The sequence below is a fragment of the Manis javanica genome, chromosome X, assembly GCF_040802235.1.
Source record: "Manis javanica isolate MJ-LG chromosome X, MJ_LKY, whole genome shotgun sequence".
In the NCBI taxonomy this organism is placed as follows: domain Eukaryota; kingdom Metazoa; phylum Chordata; class Mammalia; order Pholidota; family Manidae; genus Manis; species Manis javanica.
Window position 1 is genome coordinate 28496411 of NC_133174.1, and position 20519 is coordinate 28516929.

At 36.1% G+C, this 20519-nt stretch overlaps 1 protein-coding gene across 1 annotated transcript in view; it reads left to right on the forward strand.

Annotated features, from left to right (window-relative positions):
- CFAP47 (cilia and flagella associated protein 47) overlaps positions 1–20519 on the forward strand; it is a 489967-nt gene that overhangs the window by 300411 nt on the left and 169037 nt on the right. Inside the window, exons 47-49 of the mRNA XM_073227718.1 lie at positions 14009–14199; positions 15270–15413; positions 16015–16188. Of these exons, the coding sequence (XP_073083819.1) occupies positions 14009–14199; positions 15270–15413; positions 16015–16188 (509 nt within the window). The remainder of the gene's footprint in view (positions 1–14008; positions 14200–15269; positions 15414–16014; positions 16189–20519) is intronic.

The window sequence follows — 20519 nt, forward strand, 5'->3', positions numbered from 1 at the left end:
TTTGGGGGGGCAGGTTGATATATTATGAGGCACCCAATATATAAATCAGATAAATCTAAATCGTCTCTGTTCAAAACTAGAGAAGATGATCTGTCTACTTACTCTTCCACCACCTCCTATTGTATCCCCAGTGTGACTCAGGAAGCAGATTCTCCTAAGGCTGGTGTTCTGATGAATGCAGTGAAAGCCACTGATTTACTCCAACCTCAACATTTTATAGATGAGGAAAATGAAACACAGAGAGCTTAAACAGTTTAACTAGAATCAAGTAGTTAGTGACATAATTCACATGACCATGAGTCTTCAGCCTTTTGAACAATGGTACTAGACGATGGAATACTTTATTTAACAAACATTTATTGAGGGTTTACTGTGTGCAGACAGTGTTTAGGCACCAGAGATATAGCAGTGAACACAATAGAGAATTTCCTTGTCTTTCAGGAATGTGAAAAGTTGTCCCTGGTGTTTACCATCCTTGGGGCACATGCTTTGAATGGCATTTCCAGTGTTGGTTCCCACTCCTCATCGACTTATTCTTTCATTCCATGTTGTCGCTCAGGGTATTACTTTGTTGGATAACTAACCAGTTAGATTAAGTGAAAGTGGTTGTGGCATTAAGAAATTTGACTAGCCACATGAGAACTTAACTGAAATTTTGACTTCAGTAATATTGTTTAAATAAAAAGGATTCAGCCTCTGGTTTTCAATTTCAAATGATCTACCAAGAGACTAGATTGGCATGTTAAATGTATGTAATTATCAGCTCTGTTCATAACTCTTCAGCCATTTATATTTTAAATCAATTGTTTCTACCCATGCACTATCTGTTTGGAAATAACTACATGGTCTTCTTCCCCATTAGATCAATTTTTCTTACAGTACTTGAAGATTCTGGTATAATAGTCCCTCTTATATTTCAGAAAAACAAAAGTAAGGTAAAATTTTATTTTATGAAACCACTTTATATTTTTATGCTTGGGAGTTCATAAGTGATTTCAATTAAGGTATATTAAACTTCATGCACCGAACTTTAGTGAAATTTAGAAATCAGTAATTAAGTTAATTGTACTTACATAATTTAGAATATCTGATTTTGTTAGTCACTGCTATATAATTAATTTATTGGTAAAGAGTATAAAATAAAGTGAGTAGGAAAAGAGTGTCTGAAACAGAATTTTGTTTCTAAGTTTGTGGGCAATTGTAGTGCTCATTGAATGCAATGAGTGGAACCTAGTGGCACATTCCATTGTAATACTAGACATAGGTATAATGAAACATAATGAAGGCATTTGAATTCGGCTTCTTTTCAGCATTATGACTGATTATTTACCATTCTTGCATTTAGTAAGTTTCTTTATTTTACTATTAGACATAGACTCTTAGAGAATTTTTATATGTCTTTTATGCTCAAAACACTTTGACCTTTGTCTTTTGTGTTTTAATAAGTGAAGTATCAGACACTGTGATGATAGTTCTTGTGGAAGGAAATAATAGTCCTGTCTTTCCCCAAAGAGGTGTTTCCTGACCATCTCTGAGATCTGGAAGGCTGCCTAACCACCTTGTTTCATGCAGAAGCATAACTGGGGTAATGTGAGGAAAGGGGGGGTCTGGTGAGGGAGTGAAAAGAGGAGTGATGTTAGTTTCAGTGGCTGGTGGGCAAGCAGCACGTGGCACACCTTACCTACAGATTTCAAAGTCTCACCATTGATATTTATGTTTGATTGATTACACTGCTTTCTGTAATGCTTTTTATCCTAATCTGAGTTATTGATTGGCACTAGCTTTGGAGAATATGTTCATGGGCAGTACCTGAGTCCCCTGCTCCCTTCCCTAATCACACTTCTGGGTGCAAGGCTCAGGCCTATCGACCCCATTATTGTCCTCAGTTCATAGGGCTCTTGTGTCACTGCTCACAGATTCCTTGGCTGAATCAGAAAATTGGGTCATGTGCCCTTATAATGTGGCCTCAGCCTCTGTGGAGGGCAAAGGATTGAGCTGCTGAGAATGTTCACTTAGAAACATCATGTTTTTCTTCTCATTTTATGCCCAGCCATCAACCATGGTGTTTCTCAAAAAAGAGATTTTTGACTGGGAATTAACAATGTGATTTTTGAGATGGCTATTATACAACAATATATAAATCTTTACCAGAATATTGAGCTGTGTGATTCTGACTGGCTAGTAATATGAAGAGAAAGAACTGGAAATGCATACTGGAAAAGTTAGAAAAGAATTTATGTGGATGATGGATAGCTTGGATTGACTTTTCTGGGCCTACTGCATGTTATTGCATATATAAAAATGAATTAATAATTTATATATACATATTTAAGCTGTGTTGCATTTCATTTACTTATTTGTCCTAAATAATGCAGTTTAATTATAATATTTGTACTCTTCCATTCTTCGTGTTTCGTTACTTTTTAAAACTTATTTTTGTTAGTAGCTTCATTATATTTCATTGAAGATTAAAAAGGGTTTCATTCATTCACTTAGATTTGTTTTCAAACGATTCAAATGATTAAAAAACAGACTAAGTTATTGTTCTCAGGAAGCTTATAGACTGTTGGAAGTGGCAGCAACTGGGCACATAATTTACCTAGTTACAGAAATTGTTTCAGGGTTTGAGTTGACCACAGTTGACTCAGAGAGAGTCAGACTTGGGACTTTCACTGGAATTTTGGGAAAGGGATGGCTTCTTTTCCTGCCAGGTTTGCTAAGCTGGTAGAATATAAAAAGTTGGGGTAAGTGGAGAGAGTCTCCAAGAATGAGTCAGCAAAGCAGAAAGCAACGTCAAAGCACCAAGAGAAAGAGAGAGAGAGAAAGAGAGAGAGAGAGAGAGAGAGAGAGAGAGAGAGAGAGAGAGAGGACATTTCATGATTTCAGGTGCATCTCTAGGTGCTATCATTGTAAAGGTGGTCATTCCCTCTGTACATGCAAGTTACTGAGTCACTACATTACCTCTGTGGCTCCTGCTAGCTTTATTTGGGTTTCTGACACTTACAAATAAAAGTGATTTGAGAAATGCAGACTCCACAGCCTCTGCTCTTGCCACAATACAGGGTTTACCAACCCTGGCTTTATGTCAGTGGCCCCTGGGTACCTCCTACAAAATACAGATTCCAGGCCCGGAATCCTTCCCAGGTTTGAAGAGGTCTGAGAACCTGTAATTCAAAAGTTCCCTTCCAGATTACTGTTGTAGTTAATCCACATATTAGAGTTGGGAAACCACTTGCTGCTCAGTGGAATGACACTACTTTACATCTCCATTATAAGTGTAGATAGATAGACCCCAGAAACTTAAGTCCCTTTGGGAGGCCATCTAAGGGATCACATCAAGTCTCTGGAATAAGCACTCAAGTCTACAGTAAGTCTTTGCTATTGCTGTTTCCATTGTGCTATGCGTAAATAGTCACACGGCACATTATTAAGTTAGTAATTGTCTTAGTTTGAGTCTTCTAGAAAATAGAGCTTGAGGCAAGAATCGAGTACTGATGCTTTAATTGGGAGGTGCAAAAACTCAGGGCGATGAGAGAAAAAAGAGCAACGAGGGAAGAATGAGAAGCAAAGCAGTGCATAATGCATTAGTGGCTACCTCAGTGTCCACTACTAACTCCCAGGAACAGATGCAACAGGTTGCTCAACAGATGTCACTTTTGAAAAGCTAGATGAAAAGAAAGCACCCCTCTCCCAGCAATCTGTGTGAGAGAGGAAGGAATTTTGTGCTGACTACCAGTTTTTGTCATCCGTGCGATCTCATGAGTACTATTCTGATAGTAAATCTGGCAGCCCTGACTCGTCATTTGTGTGCCCCCATCCTTGTGCTGCATCCCCTTCTGTTCCAGTTCTGTGTGTTCTAGTACCCAGGCACAGGTTTCTACTTTATTTCTTAAAATCCAAGCTTGCTGCTACCAGACTCCCTCCCTGGGTACTAGGACACTATGTCTGCCATCCACCCTTGTTCTGGACAGCCAAAGGCCCTTCATACAAGAATCTTGCCCCTGAACTTGGGATCCTGGGTCTTTCTTGACTGTGGAAGTGGCCTCTGACATCAACTTGACCTAGTTCCCCTTTCTTTTGGGTCCTTTATTATAATTTCCTTTTCTGCTTTAGAAAATTCCAATCGTAACTATTGTTTGACTAATTTTCCTTTCTCACCTGGCTGCTCTCCCACACCTGTCCCCCCATAATCAGAGTTTACAGCTCATTCGTGCCAGTATGTGTCCAGTCCTAACACTGGGGTTGTCACAAGCTCCAGATTCTTCTTTCTCCACTTGTGCTGTGAAATAACGAGACATGCCTGTGTCCTATACTATCAAAGAAAATATAAGTCAAATAATTTGCTATAACCAAGTCAACATAATTGTAATATCCAAGACTATGTATATTCATTATCCTTATGGTTTTAATATATTTTCAGTTTGAGAAATGTCCATTTTGCCTTTTATTGTTTTATATCTTTAGAGATAGACCCTGCAAGCAAAATTTAAAAACTGTGAACTTTTAAACAGTGTCTTTTTCTATTGCCTCTTTGGTAGTGAACATATGCTATGCAGTGATACATACATTACTTTTAAACAGTATCTTATTTCTATTGCATCTTTGGTAGTGAACATATGCTATGCAGTGATACATTTAGGAGGCATTTAATAGAGATTGTATAAGCCTTTTTGCCTAGTTTAAGTCTTGGAGTGCATGCTGCTTATTGGCTTGCTGATAGCTCATTCAAACTAATTTGCACACCAGTAAATCAATCTCCAAGAACTTAAAACTCAACTCTGTTCAAAACAGAGTTGACTTTTAATACAACACAGTTAGAGAACATTATGGTATTCAGAACTGAAAATGCAAAAGACAAAGTTAATTTGCTCTCAGTAATCCCTTGCTTCCTTCCCCACGGAGGGGTTAATTAGAAAGTGAAATCTTACTTTGGTTCTTTTCTTTTGGAAATTTTGTCTTCTTAAAACATTATAAGAAAAAGACAACTTCCTAGTTAAAATGCTGGCAAGCTACACCTCCATGATAGGCTCTCTACTAATTTTCCATTAAATGACATGAAGACATACAGAAATTCAAAAATTCAATGGCAATGGAAAGGAAAGATAACAGCCACCCATTTATAGAAGTCCTGTGAGGAATTCCCAGTAATTACGGAGCTGATGTGGCCTGATTGAAAAGCACATTTAATAGCCTCTACGTGTTCATGCTCAATTAAAACATAATTTAGGGATAAAGAGGAAACGGACTAGTCCCATGATCTGCCTTCTTCTCAGAAATGTATTATCTGCACCTACCAGAAAACTAGGAAGCTGCCTTCTCATTGTGTACCTCCTGGCACATAGTAGTTGTTTTAAAATATTTTTCAAATGAATAAATACATGTGAAATACTCTCCAAGTGGCCCTCCATTTTAACTACGTATTTGTTAAGAATCCCTCTTGAAAAAACAAACCCCTAGGACTTAAAATAACTGTAACTGTAGGGAAAATGTGAAACAGTATCCTTCCGTCAAGGATGTACTGAAGCCAGCATGGAGATCTGGTGGTTTGGGCAGAGATGGGAAAAGTCCAAGTGATTCATAGTGCCTGTTAATTGGTGAGATTCGAGTTTATCCATTCACAGGAAGACAACAAAATTTTCTAAGATGTAAATTTTCCCTTAGATTATTTGAAAACTGCCAGTGGATGTAAGACCATATCCTCCCTACATCTAATAGATGGATGCTTCTTTAATATAGGAAATTGGCCAAGGGTGTGCATTGAGTTACCTTCTCATTTAGATCTAGAGGTCCCTGCAAATGAAAGGGGAATGGTACAAGTGACCACCTAGGAAAGGTAACCCTCTCATTTTTGTAGGAGCAAACAAGAAAAGAAAAGGCAGAAGTAATGTTTTAAATTCAAGAAGATGAAAGAGTGACTCCTAAATCCACACTTAAATAGGTTATGGTGAAATAATAGAATGGCAAAGACAAAAGAAATTCTGAAAAGCAGCAAGAGAAAAAGACATGTTATTTTCAAAGGGAAAATATTATACTGAAGGCAGAATCCCCAACTGTAACAATAGGAACCAGAAGACAATGGAATTATATAGCTGAAGCATATTAATTGTCAGCCTAGAATTTTAAATTCCACTAACTATCAAACAAGAGTAAAGATGAAATAAAAATATTTTTAATGCAGCAATTAAATTGTGACAGTTTTAAAGTCACAGGTATTTGCTAAAAGAACAAATGGAAGATCTACTTGTGGTTAAAGGAAATTGAGTTCAAAAGAAAGAACTGGAATCCAATAGCAGTATTTATTAAAATAATCAGTAAATGTGGCTATATCTCAAGGAACAATGGCTATGGAAATAATAAGGAATAATTCAGGTGTTCTAAAAACAAAGTAAACTCAATTACTAAACAATAACTTTATAAAGGGCAGGGGTATTGCCATTATTGACATGTAAGCTTCTTGCATTTTGGGGGAACAGGGTTGAACTATTTTGAGACATTTTTTGTAAAGTGTTAATGTTGAAAATTTGGCACAACCAAAAAGTACAGAGATAAGAATATATGATTTCTGAACCAGTGGAGGCATAAGAGTAAGGAAAGAAAATTTAATGAGTCCATAGACTACAAGAACAGAGAAGGACAGAAGAAAGGATGTGGTAAACAGAGGGACCAAGTGAGATGTTCAACACAAACATATCAATTATCATGATAAACAAATTAAATTATAAAGGTTAATATTTTCACAGTAGAAAGTGAAACGGAGTTTTATGTTGTTTACAAAGTTTACCTGGTAAGAAATCCAAAAGCCTACACCAGGTATTGACTAATCAAAAAGTAGCATAAACTATAATTCGCAGTCACAATATAGGTAGGGCACGGGAAAGGCAGTCCAACACGGAGAAGACAAGTTATGACTCTGTAGCATCTTACTACGCTGACAGACAGTGACTGCAATAGGGTGGGGGTGGGAACTTGGTAATATGGGTGAGTGTTGAAACCACAGTGTTGTTCATTTGAAACCTTCATAAGATTGTATATCAATGAAACTTTAATAAAAAAAATAGCTAGCATAAATATATTAATATTAGAATAAGCAGACTGTAAGGCAAATAAATGTATTAATTTAAAAAGAGGTCGTCCAATGTTGAAAAAAATTCCGAAGTTATTTCCACCTAACTACATAATCTCAAAATATATAAAGCAAAAATTGACCTATATGGAAGGAGAAATGAATAAATCCACAATTAGAGTGGGAGACTTTATTATACTTCTCTCAATAATTGATAGATCAAGCAGACAGAACATTAGTAAGGCCCTACTAGACTTGACCAATACAATAAGATTAGGTTTTTCTATACCTATTAAGCCTACCTTGGCTCTACTGGAAATAATAAGCAATTTTTGCCATTTACTTACTACAACACTTTATATCTCTCTCTAAGATTTTTCCTGTGCTTTAGAGTACTCGGGAAGATGTGCACGTACTGCCTTTCAGCAAAATCTGACAAGGAACTGCACATGAGTCTTTTCTGGTTGCAGATCCTTACAGACTTCCCAGGAAGACAAGTCCAGCCCTTGTCTTGGCACTGGGCAAGTCTCAGCCATTTGGAATCGGTTAAAGAAGAAAGGTGACTTGCCATTCTCTTCGCATCCCCCAAACTTTCTTTTTCCTTCCTTGACTCCTACTACCCTCTCTCCTTCTACCTTTCTTCTCCTTTTTTCCTTTCTCCCTTCCCTATCTCTTTCTCTCTCTCTCCTTTCACCATTAAATTATATATTATTTTAAATCTTTCTGGTGATAGAAAAGCAAAAGTAGTTCAGCCCCTTTTGAAATGATAAAACCCATTTTAACCAATATTTCAAAATTGAATTTTGTCAATAACTAGTGTGGGTCTGTATCATTTTAAATTACCATTTTGTTGAATAGTATAACAAATTTGACAATTTAAGCAGCCAAACTAGTTCAGAAAGTGGTTTTTCCTAAGGGTATGATATTGAACTACACTTCTTCTAATGAAAACATTTTACAAAATAAATCAAGCACACTCTTCAATTTGTAATTGTGGAATTATTTCTTTTTTTATATGAAGTCTGTGACACACTTCACTTTTTTATATGAAATGAGGAAACTCACTAATGAGCAATTGTTATATCTCACTCGCCAGAACATTTGTGAGGCAGTTGCTCATGTGCCAATAAGAATGTAATAAAGTAACTAAAATGGGTAAAATTCTAACTGGCATGTGATTTGGTCTGTTGTATAATAGAAAAAGTGTCTACATTAAAACTTTCCAAGCATAGATGAAAGTGGGATTAGCAAGTAAGCCAAAAAATTATCTGAAAATATAATTACTCATAAATTAATTTATAACAAATAATTAGTCTCTTCCACATTTCTGAGGTACTTTCATATAACCACAGAATGTTAAGGCAGAAGGAAAAACCTAACTGATCATTTAATGAAATTGTATTCCATAGAGCCCTAGAATTCTGCTCAAATGCTTAGGCTTGTCTATAGTGGGGCTGTGGAAGTGAATGGGAGGTTCTAGCTTCTCATTCTACTTCAACCAAATCAGCTATACGTTACTTGTTTTATATAACTGAGATTCTGTCTTAGGTAATGTTCAGGCACAGTACCCTCAAGCCAAAAAATAAAGTGTTTGAAAGCTACTGATCAAATCTCACCCCTTAATTGAAACAGGTTAAGAATTTGAGTTCTCAAGAAAACCTTTAAGTTGTTTGCCCAAGGTCATACAATGTGAATGAGGAACTAAAACTAGAAAACAAGATTTTACTCTCAGTTGAGTTCCTCTTTCACCTCACCAGTTTTATACTCATACCTTCCTTTATAGTAAGACATGGTAGATTGTTTCAGTAAAATCCCAAGTGGAACACATCTGCCTGGGTACATGTTTTATATAGTCTCCCTTTCCTTGTGGGCCTAGTCCTGGCCATGTGACTTCCTTTGGCCAATGGATTATTAAGAAATGGGAAGGAAGCAGGTATGTGATAACCACTTGTACATTAGGGCTCCCATTCTTTTGCTACTGGTAATTCTTCTGTACTCTATAAAAAACACTGGGCTTATCTCAGAAGATTAGAAAACTCTTGGACAGAATTCCCAGTTGAGGGCCCAGTTCATGAGAGAGATCAGCTAGTACCACATGAAGCAAATAAGCTTTCCCAAATGAGGACAGGCCATAGAATCATGAACAAATAAATGATTGTTTCTTTAAACCACTACATTTTGGGGTAGTTTGTTTTTCAGGGATAGCTGACCAAAACAGTATTATTGACTTACTGTCCCAACCATGACTTATTCTAGGATCTGAACATAGCACATTTTTATGGGTTATTTCAAAAACTGTAGACACTGACTCCTTCAGGTAGGTAATGTTATAACATTAAGTATTAAAGTGTGTATTAAAGTAAAATTAGATACTAATTTTTTAATTGATTTAGATTAAGTGTAAATTAAGTATTCATTAGAGAGATTCTCTTTCTTCCCTTTATTGTCTTTTGTAACTGTAATTTGATAAATTTAGATCTATTTGGTTATATTTAATTACAGAACCCTGGCAACTGCTGTAGTTACCAGGGTTACCTATAAAGAAAAGGCCCCAGGTGAGCTACATTTGAGTACAGTAGGGATGGAAGGGACAGGTCCAGATTGTCTCTAACATTTGTGATGCTCAAAAGTACACATGGAAGCCCATATATCATCCAAATTTTAAAAGGGGTAAATCAAACTAATAAATTTTTAACTAGACTACATTTTATTATTCTACCTTGACAAATATAACTTTGTACCAACCTGGAAGACCAGATTTTAATTTAGAATTGTTGACCTGCTCGGTTTTGCAATAGAATATGACAGCAGGGGATAGCTGGACCTGAGCCAGGTGCCCACCCTGTCCTCTTCCTTCAACTCTAGCATGTACTGTCAAGGGTCTTGTGTGCAAATTTGTGGGGACCTTGGCCCATATAATTATTCTTGGTCCATGTCTTCACCTTGATAGCCACCTCTTAGTTACCTTTCAATTCTAGGTGTCTTCCAGTGGGAAGACTGACATAGGGAAGAGTCCTGTACAAGCACTGGAAATGAGATCAAAGCACTTTCTTTGGATTGTGAGTTATGGCATCCCATGCACTTGGAACATGGATGGGGCTGGGCTTCCATATAGGCTTGTCCCATTGGGCCTAGGTACTCCTTGCTCATGCAGAGAGACAATGCCAGAAGGGATTCAGAGTAAGGCCCAGGAGAGGAAGCTCTGTTCCCTGGGTCTAAGGTATGTGGTAGATTGGGGATCCCTAACAGCTGACCCTGAGACCAGGTCTTAAGAAGAAGTAGTTTGATTGCTGATCTCAGGAACCATAGGTAAGAGTATAAGAAAGAGACAGCAAAGAGAAGCTTATTCAGTGTTGGGGAAGAAAATTTTTCTTCCGCCCTTCAAGATCATTTTGGATAGCCTAAGAATTAAATTAACATGCAACAGATTAACAGGAACAAATCAAATTTAATTACGTATGTACATGGGCTCCATAAGAATATGAAGCCCACAGTCCCTCAGGCAATTGAGGCTTAATATGCCATCCAGAGCTAAGGAGAAAGGGAGTAGAGGTCTGGGACTTCGAAAGGAAGGAAGACAATTCACAGGCACATGAAAAAGAACATTGTTGGTAAAGAAGTGTTTTCTGGGCCACACAGAAGCAAGGGAGGAATTTTAACAACCAGACTCTGCTAAGTTGCTCCCTGTCTACCACCCCTCGTTCATATTATACTGTAGTTATCTATGGTGATAACCCCCTTCCTGGAGCAGGTCCTCTATCTAAATTCTTTTAATCAGTTATGGGGAAGGTCACAGGTTTTTCCTGAGTTTCCTGCTTAAAAATAATTGGTCTAAAATAATCTGCATGCCAAGGAGACAAATTTTGGAGTGGCAAATTTTGCTCCCCTCCATCAGGGAGTGTGAATGAGCATTGCCACTATGAGCATTTTGGGCTCAGATGCACTGAAGATCTCCAGGAGTTGGTATAGAATTCACCTCAGAGTTACTCTAACCAAAGGGCAAAGAAGCTGGGTTATTTTTCCACTAATTTAATACATTATTTGTTGAGGACTGCAATTGCAGGCATTAACTGTCACTTGCGGCCTGATCCACGGAAGAGCTGAGCAGCGCCTATGACTAGAACACATGCTCAGGGAGAAAGCCACAGTTCTCCACAAAAGCCATTGGCTTACAGGGAGGATTTAAATGCCAAGGGGATGTGGCAGGGCCTGGACAGCATCTGGTACAGTGCAGAATTGGAAAGGACTTTGAGAATACATATCCCTAAAAGAGAATGATGGTATGGCGGCACAATGTGGCCAGTAAAATTTCCAAGTTTCTAAAAAATAAGTTCTACCTCTGTTGTTTTACATCTAAGGAGATGTGGATACTGGCTGATCCAGAAGCAACTTCTTGTTGATAATTTATGATGATATTCCTGCTTATGGTTCTGAGATGAATCAATAAAATTATTTTAGATGTTTAAGGAAAAGAAACAAATATTGTTTTATCAATTTATCTTAAAAAATAGAACCATCTTTTCCATGAATTCCACTGTTCTGATGGGTTCCTTTTTGGACTTGTCAGGGAGGGGGCTGGCACACTGTGCATTCCTCACCGTCTTTGCTCAGGAACATTTTGTGAGTTGGATAATGTACACTTAAGAATCTCCTTGGCTTTGACTTTCAGACTCAGTATCATCAGGAAATGAATATTTTTAGGGAAAAGGAAGTCGTGGATAACAAAGCTTTTGATAGAGGCTTTATACTTGAACTTGTGCATTTCAATTACTGTTTACTTTTAAATGGCTTGCTATTCTTTATCCTCAATGAAAATAGTAATTACTGTTGAGTTGCTTAAATTTTATATTCTAAGCAGTTTAATTTTATTTAAATTACCTAATCTAAATATGTTCATTTCAGTCTCTTCATGCAAGAGAAAAATGAGGCTTCTTTATTTCTGCTAATAAAGCAACATTTTTTTTTGTCTTCCCCTCTCACACCTGCCCCATGGCCTGAGGAGCCCCCAGTGTGGGACACAGAGCTGGGCATGCATCATGATGTGTGTTCAGGACTGGCCAGGGGCTGAGGGGCAGAAAAGGACATTTGACTCTGGCTCAGTGACACTTAATCTGGCCTGGCCCTGGAGGGAGGAGAGCAGGGCCTGCAGGGGAGAAGCAGGGCCTGCAGGGGAGAAGCAGGGGTAGGGCAGAAAAGTTTGTCCTTCCCAAGGCCTGGCCTGACAGTCAGCATGTATGTCTGCATGTTGTCTGCATGTCTCTCTGAGTGTTTATGTTTCTTGTGTGTCTGTGTGTCGTAGGCTTGGGTTGCATATTTTTCTGTGGGGTTTGTGTGACTGTCTCTCTGTATATTGTGTGCTTCTATGTGTCTGCTGTGTGCGTAGTTGTGTTTTACATGTGTGCCGAGTGTTGTGTCTGTAAAGCAACAAATTTTGAACCAAGAATTATCTCACCTGGTTTGCCACAACTCATATACTTCTCTCAGAATGAGAGTGATCAATGAACAACAAAAGATGAACTGTGCCTGGAGTCCTTTTTTCAAGAAAAAATCTATTCTAAAATTAGATTTGTTTATAAATAAGAGGAAATAAAAATAACAACATTCTGACAGCCTTTGTTTCCTGTTTAGACCAGCTGAGAATCTGGACTTTAGTTAGATGTCACATAGATGCATCCATTGTCAGTGTGTTTTAATATATAATAGATAACTGTAACATTATACATAATATGTAATATATAGCATATAACAATATACAACATGCAACATATGCTATATAATATATGAGATAATTTTATAATATGAAACATAACATATAATAAACACATACAAATCCTTGATTCCTTTTAAAAATGATTTAAATTAGTTGATGTTCTTATGGGAGTGACTGCTTTCCTTGGTATATAGAGTTTAGTGCATTTGAAAACAGGTTTGCCATTTTTAGCATTTGAGGTGTTAAATGTGAGTGAATTAAAATCATTGCCGCTTAATGTCCTAATATTTGTCTGATCCACTGGTTGATAAGTTTGATATGTTTTCTTGATTTCAGAGAACTCCCTTGCACAAAATTAGGTTCCTAAATGTTTTCTGTTATTTGTTTTTCATCTGTTACTCAAATTCTTTGGCATTAGCAGTGAAATTTGTATCATATTCTGATACTGCATCCTACTTTAGGTGTGAGAGTTGTTTATAACTATTTTCTTATTTCATGGGGTATAAGAAAACAGTGAACCTTCAGAGAAAAAGTAATGTTGCTTAGAAGGAAAGGACTGACATAGATAGCTTGCCCACCGTAAGAAATGATATTAGCAATTAACTTAAGGTAAATGGTATAATAAGGTGATACGAAAGTATTAATTGGACATGCCTCTTTCTGCTTCCCTTGGTTATTATCTGTGAAAAAATTGTTTCTGCTAGTGAAGTTGCAAATCATCTTGACCCCTAAATCATAGAATGTGGCAGATAAGAATACTGACCAAATATTTCAAGTATCTGTCTCATTTCTCAGCTCCCATTCTGTTAGATAGATACATGTGGTTCTGGCTAATTAAATGTAATGTGTGTTACTTTAGGACTGAGCACTGAAAAGCCCTTGAGCAAACTTCTAGCCACTCTTCTTTCCTTGACCTGTGAACAAAGGGGGAGAGGTATTCCTGATGGTACAGCTGCAGGATAGTGGTGCCTTTCACAGCATGGGTCTCTGAGTGAATTTATGGAGCAGGTCTTCCTCTGGCCTATGCAGCGTATATTCTGAAATTGATTAATAAACTTGCATTTTATGCTCCGGAGATTTAGGGGTGTGTGTTACCTCAGTATAACCTATATCTTCCAGATGATACAGTATAACTAAATACAGTAATATTAAATATCACTTTACCCTAAAATGAATTTTAGGATTAATGCCATTAAAAATGATTAAACCATTTAAAATGATTTTGATAACCACAGATGGATCTGTTCCAGTTCCTTTACGATTTACTCCTGTCAAACCTGGCCGCTACCCTTGTAAAATTTTGTTGACATCCTGGTATGATGTGCGTCTCTATTACATTGAAGGTGTGGTAAATGAGGAGCATCCAGAGGCCAGATTTGAATTTGAAACACCAGCATTTGAAGCCCTTACCCAGAATATTCCATTAGTAAGTACCAACTTTTATTTTGTACTTTTCTTTTTTCCCACTGCCACTGTCTCAGAGTCCTCCAAACCTTTCATACTGAACTATTGTCAATTTCTAATCGCATTATCTGCTGCTATTTGTTTCTCCATACTGATATCAAGAGTTTTGCTCCAGAAAATGAATGTTATCATTTTACTCACCTAATTAATCACTGCTGCTGGATCTCTTTCTTAAAAAATTAACTCCACTATAGCATCTTACTACGCTGATGGACAGTGACTGTAATGGGGTGTGTGGTGGGGAATCGATAATGGGGGAAATCTAGTAACCACAGTGTTGCTCATATGTGTATATTAGTGATACCAAAAAAAAAATTAACTTCAACTTCTTTAACCTCCTTCCTAAAATTCCTGTTCAAAAGCTATGCCTACTGCTCCACCAAGTAGAGTTGTGGTCTCTCAGATCACTGCTCCAAATTCAGTTGTGAGCTTAACAGTTGAGTAAGATGGGTTCACAGGCACTAAGAACAATCATTGGCTGTAGCTTTGCTACCTTATTAGTCAAAGTAATAACACAACATAGAAAAATATATAATTGTGAGGAATTCTGAATTGTTTTAGACTTGCTGAGAAGTTATTTTTTTGTTTAATTATTAAAGATAGAACAAAAATCTGTTCAAAGCACAAAAAATTTGTCTGATGAGCTATGTAAGCTCTCCCATCTAAGCAATCTACCAGTTAGATTGTACATAATTAGGAGTAGAATGTGTAATTCTAAGACCATTTTATCATTTTAATAGTAATTAGTAAGCCAAACAAAGGAAGATTCCCTAAATTAGTAAACAATCCATGGATCAACCTATTAGGCAATGCTCCTTTATGACATTGAAAGGGCATGTAGTTATCCTTGTGCCTTATTTATGTTACCCTTTTTTATTGTTGTTTTTAACAAATATGACTTTCAAATGATGATTCTTAAGAAATACAGTTAAAGATACAATATATAATTTTATTAAAAGTACCAAGAATATGTAACTCAACTTTATCAACATCATCCCTCTGATATTTTTCTACCTTTTTTTTATGCTTTAGAATAATAAAACAAGGAAAGAATGGAAATGTCAAGTTACTATAGAAGGAGAATGGTTTTATGGACCTTCTCTTTTACACGTTGGACCAGGTGAAACTGTACAGTATCCTCTCACATTCAAACCTATTTGGGAACGTGAGATTATGGTATGAATTCATTGATTTTTTTCCCACCAGTATTAATATGTCAATAAACCAATGTATAATATTAACGTATATAAGTTATGATAAATTTTTTCAGAAAAGTTATATTTTCCATGATTTCAACTATTAGTGTTCATTTTGCTTGAAACATTAATAAATGTTTTTAACTTAAGGGATAAATATTCTGAAAGACATAATGCCGTTGGCCACCAATACTTATATCTAAATTATCTTTGCATAACACATTTAACAAAGTTAAATCATTACTCCTTTTGTTTTTACTCACTAAGGAAGTTGGTGCTTCAGAAAATATTTTAAGACATATTTCATTGTCGAGGATGTAGAAACACATGTAATTGCTATGTATGAGAATTCCTGTATACAATCTACCATTTAGGAAAAGTAAAGAGAAATAAAGAGATTTTCATAGAAACTTCATATTTATTCATCCATTAGAACCATTTATACATACTGAAAAAGTCAATGGCTATCATCTCCTTGAAAGCTTATTTTATTAATCAGATCCAAGATTAATAGAATAGCAGAGGTTGTTTGTCATCCTACTGTAACTCCTAGGAGCTGAAATTTGGCTGATTTGTTACAGGGCAGACTTATTCTACAAAATGAAGTAGATGGTATGGAGCATGTCTTTGAAATAAAAGGGGTTGGAAAAAAGCCCGTGGCCTTGGAACACATCACTGTAGACTGTCAAGTGGGGAATATAGCAAATAAACCCATAATGGTGCCCAGTTGTATGAACACCGCCCTGACATTTAAGGTGAGATTTTGTTGTTGTTGTTTTTAGGAGTATGTTGAATTGTATGATATTTTTTAAAAATTTAATTTTATTTAATGAGGTGAAGCAAGGCCACATAGACATTTTCAATCCTACTTTTTATCTATTTAATAACCCTACAGTACATTAACTGTCAGATTTCATTCTAGTTATAACATTTAATTAGCACCAAATATGTTTTATATCTACATACTTGTATATAATCATAAGACAGCCTGCTTCTTTGAGTCAGGAGTATTTTCACTTGCAGAAATTTCACAATGACAATATATTTTCAAAAAAAGACTTTTAAACAGCTTTTAAAATTTTAATGTGAAATCTGTAGGTGCAAAATGTCAAAAGTTTATTCTATCACTTATAAGTTTGAATAATAGTGGGGATGTGAAGAAGTGCATAATTTTTACATCTTTATTTTTATGAAGTTCTCTACTTGGTCCTCCTCACTTGATTCATTTAAGCCAATCTTCAGATATTTCCCTATCCCATTTCCATATTTATCTACAAATTGTTGGTTTGCCCAATAGAATCTGTGAAAGAGGTTTGATATCTGTCTCCATGACAGGTGCCTGAGTTGTTTTAGAGGGTAATGCAGAAGTTTGGAAATTCTTTGGGTTAGTTCTCTGCTTTTTTTTTGTAATCTTAAAAAACATATGCTTTGTTTTTCTTCTTTTCTTACTGGATTTTAAGTGGAGTGAATATTGTGAAGGAAAATCTCATCTTGTCACTCCCCTGCTAAAATCCGTCATTATCAACTCTTACCTTCAGGATGGGGTCTACATTCTTCTGAAGTAGTGTCAGTGTCCTTGACAAGCTCATCCACCTAGCATCATGTCTTATCTCTACTGGCTCCAGCAATACTTGGGCCTTTGTATACAGTATTTCTCCTTTGGAAATTCCTGCCCAACTCCCTATCTTCCATTTTTCTGTGTCTCTCTAACTCTTTTTCATTCTTTAGGACAAGTCCTAGAGGCCACTTTTCTAAGAATCCTTCCCTATCCCCATAAACCTAGGTTAGATGTCATTCATGTGGTTCCATAGCATTATTTTTTACCTGTCCTACCATCCTCCATACTACATCACTTGCTGTTACCTGTCTATTGTTCTCCACCAGGTTATAAACTCTGAGAAAAGGGGCATATCTCTCTAATCAACGTTTTTACACCTAGCATAAACCATAGTATCAAACATATAATAGTTTTCAAAGAAGATTTGTTTAATGAACAGTTACAAACATAATGGGTGGCATTTAAAACAAAGAAAGGAAGAAAGTTGGGAAGGAAGGAAAGAAGAAAGGACAAAAAGAAAAAAATCAGAACTACTTGGATATGCTATAAATAAGGAAAAAATCATTTTCCACCTTTCCCTTTCCCCTTCTGGAATTTACCGGTGAGTAAGGAATACTGTTTTGAGAGTTCGATGACAACAATTTAAAGAAATATCTCTAATTTCTTAACATTGTTTATTTCATTTTGTTGTTATGGCAGAGATGATGTGTATAGGTTTTTACATTTTTATTTTTCAGAATGAATATATTTTTTAAAAAGTAGGCCTTTAAAAATAATAATTATGCTGTTAACTAAATCTAATTAAATATAGAAGTGGAATCCTATTCATAACAAAATTATTCTCACAAGCAAAAATAATGGAAGTCTATATTTTTATCATTTTTACACACACAACTGAAGAATCTGGTTATTTTATATTCAGAATAAATTTTCAGTGAGGCCCTATCTGTAATTAAAGATACTATCTATTAAATGTTATTTCATTAAAGTAGTAAACTCATGTATTCCAGACCCTCTGAAAACTTCTCTATTTCTTTATTTAAAAATTCCAACAGTTATGAAAGAATAAACATATTTAAGACCTAAGAAACATTTGTTCCTATAGGTATTATCAATAGATAAAATAGCACCTTTATTAATTTGAAAATCACCCTTATTTTTAATCAACACTAAGCAATGCCAATTTGACATTTCTTTTATTCATAATACTTAGTTTATTGCTTATAATTTAATGGAAATTCTGTTGAGGAACAGCTAAGATGGTGCTAAGGAAAAAGGCGAGGCTGAATATCTTTACTTTATCATTTCAGCATTCTTTGTATACTTGCTTTGAGACCGCTGAACTGCTTCTGATTCTCTGTCTTCATTCTTTGATCTGTAAAATGAAGTTGACCTTTATGCACTCAAGGCTGCTTCACATTCCTTTCCCATCTCTCTCTTTTCTTCTCTGTTTAACTATTTTCCTCTTCATTGGGCTGTTTTCCTTAATCTATAATTATTCTCAATTTTTTCAATTATAAGAGAAAACTTGTCTCTAATAATACTCTCTCTTCAACTATTATCCTCTTTATTTCCCATGATTGCTAAACTTGTTGATAAAGCAATACTTACATCGTCACTTCTTATTTCATGGTGGTCCATTTGTAGCGAATTTAGTCTGTTGAAACTGCTACCACAAAGATCACCCTGGACTTTTAGTCAAGAAGAACCAGTTATTTTCCCAAGTTATCTGCCTCAAAATTCTAGTGTTTGGTAAAGTCAATCTGCCTTCTTAACATCCTTCTCCCTTTATTTTATATCATTCTATATTCCTAATTTCCTAGTCATCTCATGACTATTACTTATCTGGTCTTTTTATTCCTCTAACCTACTAATGAATTTTCAAGTTTCCATCTTCCAAAGCATTCTTCTATCTGTAAAACATCCCACTTGGCAGTTTCTTCACCTCAAACTCTCCTATAGGAATGAATTCCCAAATTCATACTTAAGACGTATGTGTTAGCTCCAGCCCCTCATTAGTGTATTATTTTCATATTTTTTCCTGGTTCTATTTTTCATTGTAGTTAGTAGTCATTTTTATGATGCTTTGTATTCTTTAAAAAGCCTCTAACATATATTTTATCTTATTGCTATAAGAATTGTTTTCAGTAGAAGGTTATGACCTCTTTAATATGAAAGAGAAAATATCAGAGAACATCACTGAGATACAGATAAAATTCTATGGCATGTTTTTTTGTATTAAAGTATCATTGATGTACATTCCTATGAAGGTTTCACAAGAAAAACAATTTGGTTGCTACATTCACCCATATTATCAAGTCCCCCTCCCCATACCCCATTGCAGTGACTGTCCATCAGTGTAGTAAGATGCCACAGAGTCACTACTTGTCTTCTCTGTGTTACACTGTCTTCCCCATGACCCCACCACACACACCATGTGAACTACTCATAATGCCCCTCAATCCCCTTCTCCCTCCCTCTCCATAGGCCCTTCCCCACACCTCCCCTTTAGTAACCATTAGTCCCTTCTTGGAGTTCATGAGTGTGCTGCTGTTTTGTTTCTTCAGTTTGCATCATTATTATACTCCACAAATGAGGGAAATCATTTGGTACTTGTCTTGCTTCACCTGGCTTATTTGACTGAGCATAATATCCTTCAGCTTCATCCATGTTGTTGCAAATGGTAGGATTTGTTTCTTTCTTATGGCTGAACAGTATTCCATTGTGTATATGTACCACATCTTCTTTATCCATTCATCTACTGATGGACACTTAGGTTACTTCCATATCTTGGCTATTGTAAATACTGCTGCGATAAACATAGGGGTGCATATGTCTTTTTGAATCTGGGATCTTGTTTTCTTCAGGTACATTCCTAGGAGTGAAACTACTGGATCAAATGATATTTCTGTTTTTAGCTTTTTGAGCAACCTCCATATTGCATTCTGCAATGGTTAAACCAGTCTACATTCCCACCAGCAGTGTAGGAGGGTTCCCCTTTCTCTGCATCCTCACCAGCACTTGTTGCTCCCAGTCTTTTGGATGTTGGCCATCCTAACTGTTGTGAGGTGATATCTCATTGTGGTTTCAATTTGCATTTCCCTGATAATTAATGATGTGGAGCATCTTTTCATGTATCGGTTGGCCATCTGAATTCCTTCTTTGGAGAATTATATGTTCATATCCTCTGCCCATTTTTTAATCAGGTTATTTGCTTTTTGGGTGTTGAGGTATGTTAGTTCTTTATATATTTTGGATGTTAACTCCTTGTTGGATAAGTCATTTACAAATATATTCTCCCATATGGTAGGATGCCGTTTTGTTCTGTTGATGGTGTCCTTTGCTGCACAGAAGGCTTTTAGCTTGATGTAGTCCCATTTGTTCATTTTTGCTTTTCTTTCACTTACCCGAGATGTGTTCAGGGAAAAGTTGCTCATATTTATATTCAAGAGATTTTTGCCTATGTTTACTTCTAAGAGTTTTATGGTTTCATGACTTACATTCAGGTCTTTGATGCATTTTGAGTTT